The sequence below is a fragment of the Cryptomeria japonica genome, unplaced genomic scaffold (assembly GCF_030272615.1).
Source record: "Cryptomeria japonica unplaced genomic scaffold, Sugi_1.0 HiC_scaffold_1819, whole genome shotgun sequence".
Taxonomy (NCBI): domain Eukaryota; kingdom Viridiplantae; phylum Streptophyta; class Pinopsida; order Cupressales; family Cupressaceae; genus Cryptomeria; species Cryptomeria japonica.
This window is the reverse complement of record NW_026730099.1, coordinates 10,767-24,090: the sequence shown is the minus strand read 5'-3', so window position 1 is coordinate 24,090 and position 13,324 is coordinate 10,767. Positions and strand designations below refer to the sequence as shown.

The window sequence follows — 13,324 nt, the reverse complement described above, 5'->3', positions numbered from 1 at the left end:
CAAAATAGATCACAAGACGACAAGATTGATGACAAATTGATCAAAAGACAAGAATCGATGACAAATTGATCGCATGACGACAAGATTGATAAGAGGACCAAAACCCTAATTAGGATTGACGATGTCCAAAATAATGACAAATGAACACGCACATTGATGCGACAAGATAAGACCGACCAAAATCATGATAAATATTGTTATCGACAAGACCAAATTCGAGAGCGAGATAAATGAAAAATGCAGAAGAAGGATTCGATGCTCGCAAATGATAAAGACCAAGTGCGTGACATAGGAGAAAATGTTAATGTGACGCAAAAACCTAAAATAAGGCAATGCGCAAATGTTAAAGTATGATTCCGCAAGCATTGACCATTTTTAGACGTCTACAGGATAAACATGACATTATTGGTTGTAAAAAATGTAAAATCGGTGAAGTGTAATTTCACAACAATGGTTACTATGAAAATGAAAGGCATACAATTCTTACTCTGTTTTTCAATTGCTTTATATTTTTTTTTTCTCTGTTCTTTACAAGCATCGTAAGATTATGTGTAGTAGTGGGGGTGTGTGGTTAAAGAAGTAAGTGTCCTTTCATGGACATTATTTTTTCCTTCTCTTTGTCCTCATTCTTTGTCTTATTGTCTACTTTCCCACCCCACCCTATCGGATTATCTAAACCTATTTTTGGGCATGCGACCTGGTTTATGATTCATTGTTACCAATAAAATCCAACGACATTAGTTTCCTTGGTTGATCTTATAACATCAAACAAAGGTACCAAAGCGAGACAACATATGGTACCAAACCCATTCTTAGAGTTGTTAATCCTTGGCCCGTCTAATCTTACTTAAATAATTGAACAATAATTTATCCTTATGGACATGCTTACAAGTTGAGCGCTAATTAGATTTTAATTCTTGTGAAGACAAATGTAATAGCCGCAGATATCTTGCTTCCCCTGAAGGTACTAAATATGAGTGGTGATGAAATTTTCGAATGGACCTACTAAGATCAAATAGGTGAGAATATTAAGTACACATTTGAGAAGAAATTTATTGACCATAAGTTTGGGTTACCATTAGTTGAACATTTGTGTTTGGATACAAAAAAAAATTACTGCTATGGTTTCAAATTAAAATAGTTTTAAAGATCCAATTAATGTTGGTTTAAGAAAAAATTCTCTCTTATAATGATCTGTGTGACTGTTGAATAGCATTTTTCAGTATATGCCCTTACTTTAGTCTTTTGAAGGATCATTGTTATTTTGGTAGTAGCTTGATTCGATTCCCTTTAACTCATTTGATAAATTTTCATGTTGCCTTTGGATAAGATATTATAAATCTTTTCTATGAACTATTGTGCAATATAGGAAAAGAAGAAAAACAAATCAGAAACTTCATTAACATATGCTTCTTTCATTCAGAAGTGCCACCAAAAAATTTGCTTTTATAATATTATGTAAAAAAATATTGAAGAGAAAATAGTCCCATAATGAAATTAAACAAACCTGTTAGCGTACACCATTTCATTTTAAATTCTATTGATCTATCAAAAGTTCAAAATAGACATCATACAATGAATTTGTTAAATTCACCAAAGTAACTTAAATCCCAAATCCATGATTTAGCAATCACCTAGTGAATCAAAACCTGTACTGTAAAATTGTACATGAAAGTAAACCATTTATACGAACAACAGAGGCAAGAACTAAACACATGTTTAATTAAAAAACAGAATATATATGCAACCATTATCCAGAAAACTTAAAAATAGACACAGATTTGTAGTGGGCGTGTAAAACAACCAGCAAAATAAACCAGGCAAAAATCCCTACATGGGGATATTTAAGGATGAGTCTGTTTTGGTTTAGCCAATATATAGTTTATTTTAAGAACTTGGTACATAATTGTTTGGAACATTTTCTATTTTTTGTTCAGCCAATGAATATCCCCTGTTATGCCTTGGAAAATTTTAAAGGTTTGTTATTTTTAAAATTGTCGAGAAAAGCTGGAGAATCGTTCAGTTTTCAAAAGTAACAGAAGTACCACTAAATACAGTGAAGGGTATCTTGGTGCAAGAAACTATGGTGGAACGATTAAGGCTACAAATCTATCTCTAATGATCTTTATTTTCATGCATCTTATCTCATGTGTATCGAGGAAGACACAAGCTGCAAAATTCCTTTTATTCATTTGTATTAGCTGACCTCGATCTGTAAATTTATTTAAAACATTTTCCTGTCTAACGTGCTCTTTTATTCCATTTTTCCAATCATAATTGCTTCAAGATTTTTAGTGTTTTCAGTGAATGCTAATTATTGTTAACTATTGTGCAAGAAACTCAGGTTTATTGATAGACAAAATCTTTGTGTCAGAAAAGAGCCTTGGAAGCATTTTGTTTGGATCCACTAAAACGAGGAGGCTTGTAATGAAGTCCTCATTTTCCTATTTTCTATTGTTTAACTACCTTTTATTGAGTAGCATAACCAATTTAAGCTCATTATTGCTTATAAATCTCTGGCAATATTCGTAAGAAGGAAGAAGATAGATAAACATGGCATGTCGTTCGCGTATTTTTACTAAGTCAAGAATTGATCATTGCTTCATGTTTAATTAGTTTTGTTTTTTTTGAGTTTTTAAGGTGGTTAATTAAGACCAATTGGGCAGTTGCGTTAAAGATTTCCTTGAGAAACTACTGAATCAAATGTCTAATTAAGGTTTTACTCTCTTTTTTGAAACAACTGAATGCTCTAGGTCTGTTTAAGATCATATTGAACCTTAATAATTTCAACTCCGAGGAGAGGAACAAGATCAGGTGCGCATATTTTTTGTATTTATGTGGTGTCTACTATTTGACTTGGTCTAATATTCTCATTAGATTAATGCTAGAAATGAATTTGAGGAAATCCACAACTTTGGCTTATATTCTATCCAAGCTCTTAAGCCAAGTCTTATGATTAAAATTTTTAACCGTCTTTTATGGCATTTTATAGCATGTTAGTAGGTACCTCGAATGTTGGAAGAAGGCTTCCCCCAGATGGTTAAAGTTGACGATTTCAAACTTGCGACATTGTGTTTATGCAACTTTGAACTTAGGGTCAGAATTGACAACTTTTGATGTTTTGAGTGTAATTGTGTTTAATATCATTATATAATGGATATTTAGAAGGTTAGGGTCGGAACTGGCAGATTTTGATGTTTTGAGTGTAATTGTGTTTAATATCATTATGTAATGCACATTTACAAGGAAATGGTCTCATCTTCTATTAATGACACATATATATGTGAAGTATGAGCTGATGTGAATTGTCACTTTTCTAATAAGATTCACTTAATAGTACAATTTAAAATGAGCCATCACTTTTGTGATAAGATTCACTTAATTGTACGATTGAAAATGAGCCATCTAAACAAGTCAGAATTTTAAATTGTGTTGTTTAAATTAAATTATCTTTGATATAAGCTCTAAATAAAAAAAAGAAAGTAATCTTTTTGGTTTTTTTTTTTGAGGATAGGCCATGATAACAATAGGTACTGACACATCCTCAACAACCATTGAATGGGAACTATCAGCTCTATTGCAGCACCCATACATTTTGAGAAAAGCCCAAGAAGAGCTCGACACACATATTGGACGAGATCGATTAATAGATGAATCAGAACTACACAAGCTAACTAATTTGCCAGTAATTATAAAGGAAACATTTAGGCTCTGTCCAGCAGAGCCACTTTAGATTCCCCATGAATATATGGAGGCATGCAATGTGGGAGGGTTTCATGACCCCACAGGAACACGGCTATTGTTGAATGTTTGGGCAATTCATAGGGACCCTACAGTGTGGGAGAGGCCCACAGAGTTTGATCCTGGACGGGTTTTGAAGAGTCAGACAAAAATTGATTTAAGAGGGAAAGACTTTGAATTGCTTCCATTTGGGTCAAGGAGGAGACTGTGTCCAGGATTGAATCTTGGATTGACTTTGGTTTCCTATGCATTGGCATGCTTGCTTCATAGCTTTGAGTGGAGTGTTCCAAGAGGTACTACAATTGACATGAGAGAGGGATTGTGACTTACAATGCCCAAGGAAATTCCATTAGAGGCTATCATTAAACCTCACCTTCCTCTCCAACTTTACCAGTCATGATTCATTTTTTTGTGGGGAACTGTGTGCTGGGTTTATATGATCCAATTTGTTTGTGGATTTGTGTGTTGGGTCTATATAATTTAAATTGTAGAATGTGCATTTTAGGTATAAGGGTATTTGGGATATAAATGATCCAAAATATCATATGTATTAATGAAGTGGTAGTTTAATTTTACAGTGGTTAACAATGTTTCAGAGGTTGATTTCAATTGGTTGAAGTGTTGGATTCTTATTGTCAAGATTTGAGTTTAAATCTTGAAAGGATTATATAATGTGGAATTTTAAGTTGTGGTTGTTGGTTTTTCATTATTGTTTTTAGTGTGGAAAGTTGTGATATCTAGTACAATTATGCAAAAAAGCTAGTGTTAATTTCATGTTGGTATTCACATGAATAGACTATTTATAAATAAATTGCAATATTTCTAACATGGGGAATGTGTAGATTAAGATTTTAGTGCTTGTTTAGTCTCACTTTTATTCTTGTTGCTCATAGACATGACAAATAGATTCTGTAAAGTGTACATAGATACTATTGATAAAAAATAAAATTAAGTGAGCTATCAATAGATCCAACCACAAAACCCTCTAACTCACAAACAATTATAATCTTCCAATGAAGCATGTAAAAAAAATGCATGAATCAATAAAGAAAACATCAAAATTATCTTCATACAATTACCTTACTTATCTACATTGTGCTTTGAAACTTACTTTAAATGAATGATACATTTCTCTTAGAATTTTGGACACGCACAATTCGCAGTATGATCACATGAAAGCTCAAAGATTATGGTTTAGAGAATGAGGATGGTTAAATATTGAATTTATAGATTTTTTTGATATCGATCAAAGATGGAGATCGGTTGAGATAGATGTGAGCATCAATGGTCAATAATTGATTAGAGGAATTGAATACTAAAAATAAGAGTTAACAAACTGCTTGGTTTAGTGAACTAAATTCAGTGAACTAGATCTGGTTAATTTGAAGACTAGAAGTGAGTGTTAGTTGAACTTAAGAAGTGGAGGTGCATGACAGATAACTTAGATTTCTCTAGGATCAACATCTCCGTGAATGCATCAAATGAGGGAGAAGTGTATGAGGAAACTTGAGCTAACCTATGGGTGTGAAAGCTAGATACAAAGGCTGCATACTCTGATAGAAGCTTGTCCAACAAATTGTAAACCAATTGAGCATCCTTTTTGTCAATGCCACAATCCTTTAGGTTTTCTCTTAGCTCAATTTCTTTTGTGACATAATCTTGGATTTTATAAAAATCCTTAGGATCCAAAGTTGTGAGCTAGCTATCAAGCTTGTAGCCCTCAATCTCATCAACTTGACCATAAAATTTCTCATAAATATTCCAAGCCTCCTTAATTGTAGTACACTTATCAATGTGAAAAATGAGGTCATCAAATACATACTTTATAAGAGTTCCAAGTGCCATAAAATTCTTAGCGAGCCATTCAATCTGAGCATTGGGATCGGCCTGAGGATTAGGTGGTGTTGTAATAGTTCCATTTACATAATGAATGAGTCTTTTTTCAATCAGTTTACTCCATGCCTTTATCTTCCATGATGCATAATTATGAGGAGTTAAAAGTGGAAATTTGGGAGAACCCATAGCACCGAAATAAATAAAAAAGGATATAGAGAGAGGAACAATCACACAAGAAACCAAAAAAATTCCCTCAATCAAGAAATCCCCCCAAAATGATGATTTGGCACTTTATACTCAATGCGTATACAATGGGACACTTGCCTCAAATAGGCTATGAGAGATTTCAACAAATAGTGCAAGTGAGCTAAACTGAGATCCAAGCAAAATACAAGTACCAAATAGGCCAAAAATGACCAAATAATGAAAGTACAATTTCTACTCAAAATCACTACAAAATAATGGAATATTATGAAAGTAGATGAAAAATTATGTACTTAAAAAAAAAATGGCACCTGAAAGGGAGTTTGTATGACTGCAAATGAAGCCTCTGAAGTTGCAAAATCGAGGATTAGATAGGTACAGTCATGAAAATCTGCAAATTATGAAAAATGTGTCGATAAAAAATAGAAAATCACTCCACCACTGTGAAGAGCACGAAATCATAGCCCATCAAAAAAAAATTACACCAAAAAATGAGCAAAAATGAGCAAGATATGGCCATTGGAAGTCAGACTGCAAAAATGAAAAGCTCAATGAGAGGGGGGTAAATTTTTTTCAAAAATACCACTGACGTTAGAAAATCATTAGATTTAAATTGATGTCCGTATGACCATCAGAATAGCAGTCGCTTCCCCTGTGATGACCGTATAGACAATCTAATGATGAGTCGCACAGGTGGCACTGTATGTCATGATGTTTTGTCGGTGAGCCAATGGCCACCTGCCACATGGCGGACGTGGGCCCGCCAAGTTAAAAGGGTGCCGGAGGAGCTCCTGGCTGGGGAATCGGAAGCCGAAGGTGTACAACAGTAGAGGCTAAGAGGAGGTGCTGGAGTGGCATTTGAGGGAGCCATGTGGGTGGCTGGAGTAAGTGCAGCGGGGGCCACGTGGATGGCCAGAGATGGCCATAAGCCGGGAGCTGGTGCAAGTTGTCGGGAGGTCCCGGTGGCGGGGCCGGAGAATGGAACGACACCACGGGCAGCCGAGAAGCAAATAGTTGAACCGGCGGGTGCACGAGCAACACACACAGATGGGAGTCGTCGGCAACGAAGAATGCACAAGCGCAAGGAGTACCTGTAGACAGAGGTCGGGCGGAAGGGAAGACCGGAAGATGCAACAGACAACAGTCTGGTGTGGTCGGGCCGAGCAAGGCGGATAGACGTCGGGAGTAGTACGGGTGGCAGGGCCCGTAACCTGCAAACAATAAGGTGCGCAGTACGATGGTCGGGAGGTGGGGGGTAAATGATTTATTATTATTATTTTTACAATAAAAAATAAAATTCTTACAATACCCCCCTTTTTAAAAAAAAAATTGGCAACTCAAAATAATAGATTTGAAAATAAAAATCGTAGAAATTAAAAAAAGAATAATATTTTTTGCAACATCTGCACAAATATAGCAAAATTGGCGAAATTTTTTCCCTCACCAAAATAGAGCGACTTTATAGTCAAAATTCATGGAAACGGCCTTTCGGACTCAAGCGTGATGTCCAAATCGTTGTACTACGCACCCATAAATAGAACTTCCCCAGATCCAAAAATTGAAGCCTCCAAAAATGCCTCTGCAAGACAAATCAATGACACTCCATAGGCTCGTATACGATGTGACATTTTGCCAAGATCCAGAGCTCAATGAAAAGTACAAAATAGAAACAAAATAGATGATATGAATAAACTTTATTCTATCAAGATGAAAATACTGATCAATTGGATCATCAATCGTTACATACAATAAATATGAGCCTACTTATATAGGCAAGGCTATATGGATAAGTGAGCACACAAACATGAAATGTGTCTCAATGAGAAGCAAGGGTAGGTAGGAAATAGGTGTGGTAGGTAGGAGAAACAATATAATATTCCACATGAGGTGGATCACCTAGCGAAGGTGGAATGTAACAACAAGATAAGACCAGAAAAGGTGGAAATTCTCCTACACACACTATCCCAATGTGGCACAAACACCCAAGTGTCTCATACCCAAACGACTATGAAATTCATGTACCTAAGTAAACTTAAGTAAGGTGTAATAATATCCAACATGAATAATTAATTACACCAACATTATCTCCATCAACGACACATGTTCACCTCTTAAATATGCAATTACAATTTGTCATATGATATAAATATTAAATACTTTTCCTCTCATGTACCCTATAACACTTTATGAGGAATGCAAAGACACATGACTGACACAGGAAAACAAATTTAATGCCAGCTATCCTAAAAGACAAGTAAAAAATATGACAATAAAGGAAAGAGATACATGCAAGTAAGGATAAATAGAACAATATATATGATAGTATAATGGTTGAGCTAAAGTTTGAGCATAAATTGATTTATAAATAAAATTATGCCACAAGAATAAATATGACACAAATATTTCTATATCTCTATACATTCTCATGCTCATGTTCATTCCCATAACAATGTTCAAAATTTTTGTTGGGACACCTCGAAAACAAAAACTTGAAATGCAGGTGACAACATCCAAGGTAATGAATTTCTATGCAAATTCTTTTATAGATAAATGTAATTCATGATAGATTGGTTCACTGGTATCGCCACATGTATGATAATCATATGTTAAATGATACTCTCATTGGAGGCACACACATCGTTTTGACCCCATAAATATTTATTATTGGTTCAAGTACACTTTTGTCACTATCAAATTCTATGCTAATCTATGCTACATGCTTTCACTTGATATTTGCCACTTGGGAGAAAGATCTATCATTCCTTTTTGTAGGTTTTACATGCTCATTTTTGTTGCTCATTTTGACATACTCATTTTTGCTACTCATTTTTACATACTCATTTTTTCTGTTCTTATGGACAATGTGAAATATTCCAAGATTTTCATCAATTATGCATGCTAGTATATTTTAAGTATGCGGTTTATAATAAATGCAAGTTTACTTATTATTATTTAATTGTCATGCCATATCAAATTTACATGATAATACACCTTTTTAGTCCTTATTTCATCCCCTCTTGATACTTTATGTGCATTTATTTAAGGTTCACATAGATTAAGGAAGACACATTATAATATAGATTCTTTTTTAATCTAAACTTAAATTTTATCGGTGATACACATATTTACTTAAGTAGCCCAATTTCACTTGAATTCATAAAACAAGACATATTTTTTACTATAGTTTATTGTTTTATGTCCATGTATGACGACTTTGGCATGAGTGCATGGCTAGTTTTATACATATATCAAAGCGAGGGTAAAATGTAATGTAGAGAAGTGCATAACCTAACACTTTCCTAATCTAGTCTTACACCACTTTGGCTTGATATCTTGGATGCATGACGCTAACAAATGATTTGACTAGTTTGGTGCACTCAACGACCCACACAATTTGCCACTTATATGGACCAATCATCTTGGGAATGATCACATGACAATATTATCAATGATCATCCAGACAATATTTCCAATCTATTCTTGTGCCCGCATTCTTAAACTTAAACTCCCTCATTCCAAGGCCAAAATTTCAAAGATCTCGTAATTACTTATCAACGTTTTTGCCAAAATTTTGATTTCATGCATCTATGGCTATGCATTTAAAGACATGAATTAAGTGCTACATGTATCATTATATCGTGAGATCATGGAACACACATTTATAAAGTAGACAAACTCCTGATTGTTTAAAGTTACATCAATCATGAATGATTCTCATATCAAACATAGTAAACTTTCAAGATCTCTAGATACAAGCAATCAAGTGACATCATTATCAAAACACACTTCAAGGACATAGTATGATACAATTATTTAGATTCAACTCATATCAACAAGAATAATTAGCAATCAATGGTCATCTTAGTTATATGCTTTTATCCACATGTTAACATTTATTTCCACCAACCCATCATCTTTTCTATTTTGATTATTTAACTGGAGGCTTGACTATTTCCTTTCACTAATTATATATAGCTCTAGTTTTCTTTACAATGATTTATGGTACATTATTCCCGCCTTTTTTTTTATCTATTTCATGGTATATTAATTACAAAAGACATTCGTCACCTCCATCTAGAAGAAGAAATATGAATTCTTAAAAAAAATGTAGAGTAGATTGGGTTCTTGTTGAAATGCAATTTGGAGTATTTTTTCTTGGTTGGGAGGTGGCCGGGGGGGGGGGGGGGGGGGGGGGACTAGTATTTGTGCAAGCTAACTTTACAAGTATGCAACAGTTTCATGGTATATTGTAGGACCTTCATTTGTTTTAGTAATGTGAACTGACCTTTTATCTATCTCCAACAGAGGTTCGAAGGTGTGAATCATCATGCAACTTGCCGTATCATCACATCTAGTGAGAAGTGCCATAAAATTGACTTTTAAGATTCATTTGGTATCCAAGTAGTAGTTGAAAAAACACACATCTTTTGTTGTTAGAATAATATCGTATTCTTATTTAAAATATAACTTATATGAAACCTAAATGATCCCAATGCCTATTGGTAACCATAAATCACGTTATCTCTAACTCTTATATCCAACATAAATGGACCAATCATTGAATGCAAAAAAAATTTTGATTTAAAATTAACACATTATTATTTGTAATACACTTGATATTCAAATTTCAATGATCGCAAATTTTTTTGACAACCCTTCATATCTCATGGGAAAACACAAGGTATTTATTGTGGTCACCTTTTATATTTGTGATTGGATAAACTATTAATACGAAGTATTCCAATGCATATAGATTGCCATCCCAATAGTTGTACACATAAGGATAGTATTTTTCACTATGATAATAATACTTGTTTAAATGAGCACAGAATTTTATAAATGACCCACTTATAGTTGATAATTATGATATATTATATAAAACCAAAATAACGTTCATAAATTTTTCACCTGTTAATTAATGTTTAATATAACATTCCTAGGTTTCCATTTATTTAAATTAGAATCATCTTGAACAACATTCAGATATTTTTTGATTTGCACATAGACTAATTATTAATAATACAGAATATAAATATACTCCAAGACACAATCTTATAACCAAAGCTTGAATCGTATTATTGATTTTATTGATTGCCAAAAGTAATGGGCAGAGTTGTATTTCTTTGGTTTCTATCATTTGTATATGTATTTGTATTGATTGCCAAAAGTAATGGGCAGATTTGTATTTGTTTGGTTTCTATCATTTGTATATATGTACTATTAGTATTCCAAAGATGAGGCACATGGATTAAGCCTCAAAATGAAGTCTCATTAGAAGTGAAGTAAAAGAGTTGGAGGGATGATGTGTAAGTGGCAGTTGGGTACCAACTGCTGGGTATGACATCCATTGCAGTCACTGTTTTTGCGGTTGAGAGTGATGTTAAAGATAAAGAGAATGGCGCCTTGAGTGGACCAACTCCAGTTAAGGACCATATTGCTCCCCATGACTGCTGCATTTCCGTCCAAGTGCTTGATCCAGCCTGAATTTCATTACAAATGTACAAATCCAATTTCAAATTATAATACAATCAAAGCAATATTGCTAACACCATGAAATACACTCAAGGTTATGTCAAACACAACAGATACAAAATGAGATGAAAAGTGAACCTGTTTTAGTTTGACGCTTGCCACATCTCCATCACCCCCTTCGTACATAATGAGTACGGAGAAATAATACTCACTGGATCCCTCGTTTACCCTGAAAGCCAAGTTCCACCCTGGATACATGCATTTTGTCCTGTAATAATACATTTTCCTCTTGTTAACAAGAATGTATATGCTTGGATAGAAAAGAAAAGTATTGATTATAGATCTAGGAAATAAGTTTGAATTGACAACGTAAAATCAATCATGCCAGGTTGAAATCTTTTTGTAAAGAATTGTTATTTATTTTTAAAGATTTTATATCAAATTTAAAGAATCAATTAGTTTTTCATATTAGATCATGAATAATAGGTTGAAATTTCTTCAATTAAGAATAGTTTAGTTCTTCATAGTCATAGGTTGAAATCTCTTTTTCTAAGAGTCTTTTAGTTTTTCATAATAGATCATGAGTCATAGGTTGAAATCTCTTCTACTAAAAATTGTTTCATTATTCATATTAAAACATGATAGGTTGAAATCTCTTCGACTAAAAGACTAATTTTTTAAAAAATGAATAAAACAAAAAATCCCTGCCCTTTACAAAAGTCTTTGTACTACCTTTCGTAAAGCACTTTGATCTTTCCCTTATTACGAAGGGCGTCAGCCTGGCCGGGCACGGCCATACGACCAAAGGCTGATCCGCTGAGATCAAACCACACTTGATCTGTGGAGCACCCTGGGCATTCATCCGTTATTATCAATGGCACTGCCTCTCCCGAGCATATGTCCTCGCTACATTTTACCTGCATTATTTATACTAAGTTACAGATTATGAAATCAAAAGAGCATGTCTGAATTACGAGAGAGAGAGATCATGTGTGAACAGACCTTGTAGCATGATCCACAACCTTTTCCATTTTTCCACACGGGGAGATTTCCTGCGCTCACTTTCGTTTTATATGGTACCTTATCCACAAGATCACCAAATCCACATGCACCACCTACATAGCACATTGGCTCAAAATAATGTAACATATGTTTGACATAGCACCATCTACTAACTAATCATACAATGCATTTACTTGGATATCATGACTCGAAACTATATACAGTTAGTAGTATAGGCAACTACACTTATATTAATTAAAATTACAGTTTTATAATTTTATAAATACGGGGAGAGGCGTAATAACATCATAAGCTCGTGTTCCATATTAGAGCGCAAAAGAACTCTGAATGATATAAAATCCTCCAAGCAAGAAAAAAGAACGTAAATCATAATTTGTTTGGAGCTTTTCTAGATAGTTGATTGTTGAAATATTTGACGGAACTGTAAAGCTTCCTAATTTTACCCAGATTATAATAGTAAGAAATTAGAATAGAGTACCTGTGCTTCCATCTCCTTCTGGAGGGCCATACCAGGTAGCCGTAGCAGGTTGCCATCCTTGTTCATCCTTGCTGCCGGCCAAACTTACTGTTGTATATATTACTAAAATGGTTAGTCCTAACAACAAAACCCGTCTTGTAATCATTTTGCAGTAAGGAAATTGAGTACATAGTATCTATCAGATGGGAAGATGGTGTTATATATATATATATATTTGTTCTCGTTTATTGGGTGGGCTAAACTTAGAGTTGGAGATTTATTTTTGGGTGACTAACTAAATTGGTCATGTTTAAATCTGAGATAAAGAAGATCATCTCCTGATTCTTTTCCACTGGTTGGACGACAACATAAGAAAACAATGTATGGTGTATCGAATTCATTCAGTTTTGATTGCTTTTTATAACAGGAAACTAGAATGTATTTCGGTGCACATGAGAAAACAATGTATGGTGTATCGAATTCATTCAGTTTTGATTGCTTTTTATAACAGGAAACTAGAATGTATTTCGGTCACATTGCAGATATGGTTTGGGTGAAATGAAAAAGAAACTGTTTGATATGAGGTTAGGT

The 13,324-nt window shown here is 34.0% G+C and overlaps 2 protein-coding genes across 2 annotated transcripts; one reads left to right on the top strand and one right to left on the bottom strand.

The window, feature by feature from the left end:
* The first annotated feature begins 3,748 nt into the window (after nt 1-3,748).
* On the top strand, nt 3,749-6,611 carry LOC131873476 (flavonoid 3',5'-hydroxylase-like). The gene is made up of 2 exons (XM_059216347.1): nt 3,749-4,034; nt 6,475-6,611. Exons 1-2 carry the CDS (start codon nt 3,749-3,751, stop codon nt 6,609-6,611), a joined length of 423 nt encoding a protein of 140 aa, XP_059072330.1.
* A 4,425-nt stretch (nt 6,612-11,036) lies between these two features.
* On the bottom strand, nt 11,037-12,899 carry LOC131873475 (expansin-B3-like). Its single transcript, XM_059216346.1, has 5 exons — nt 12,755-12,899; nt 12,256-12,368; nt 11,986-12,170; nt 11,392-11,521; nt 11,037-11,261 (listed from the first exon to the last, which is right to left on the bottom strand). Exons 1-5 carry the CDS (start codon nt 12,897-12,899, stop codon nt 11,037-11,039), a joined length of 798 nt encoding a protein of 265 aa, XP_059072329.1.
* Nucleotides 12,900-13,324: the final 425 nt, after the last annotated feature.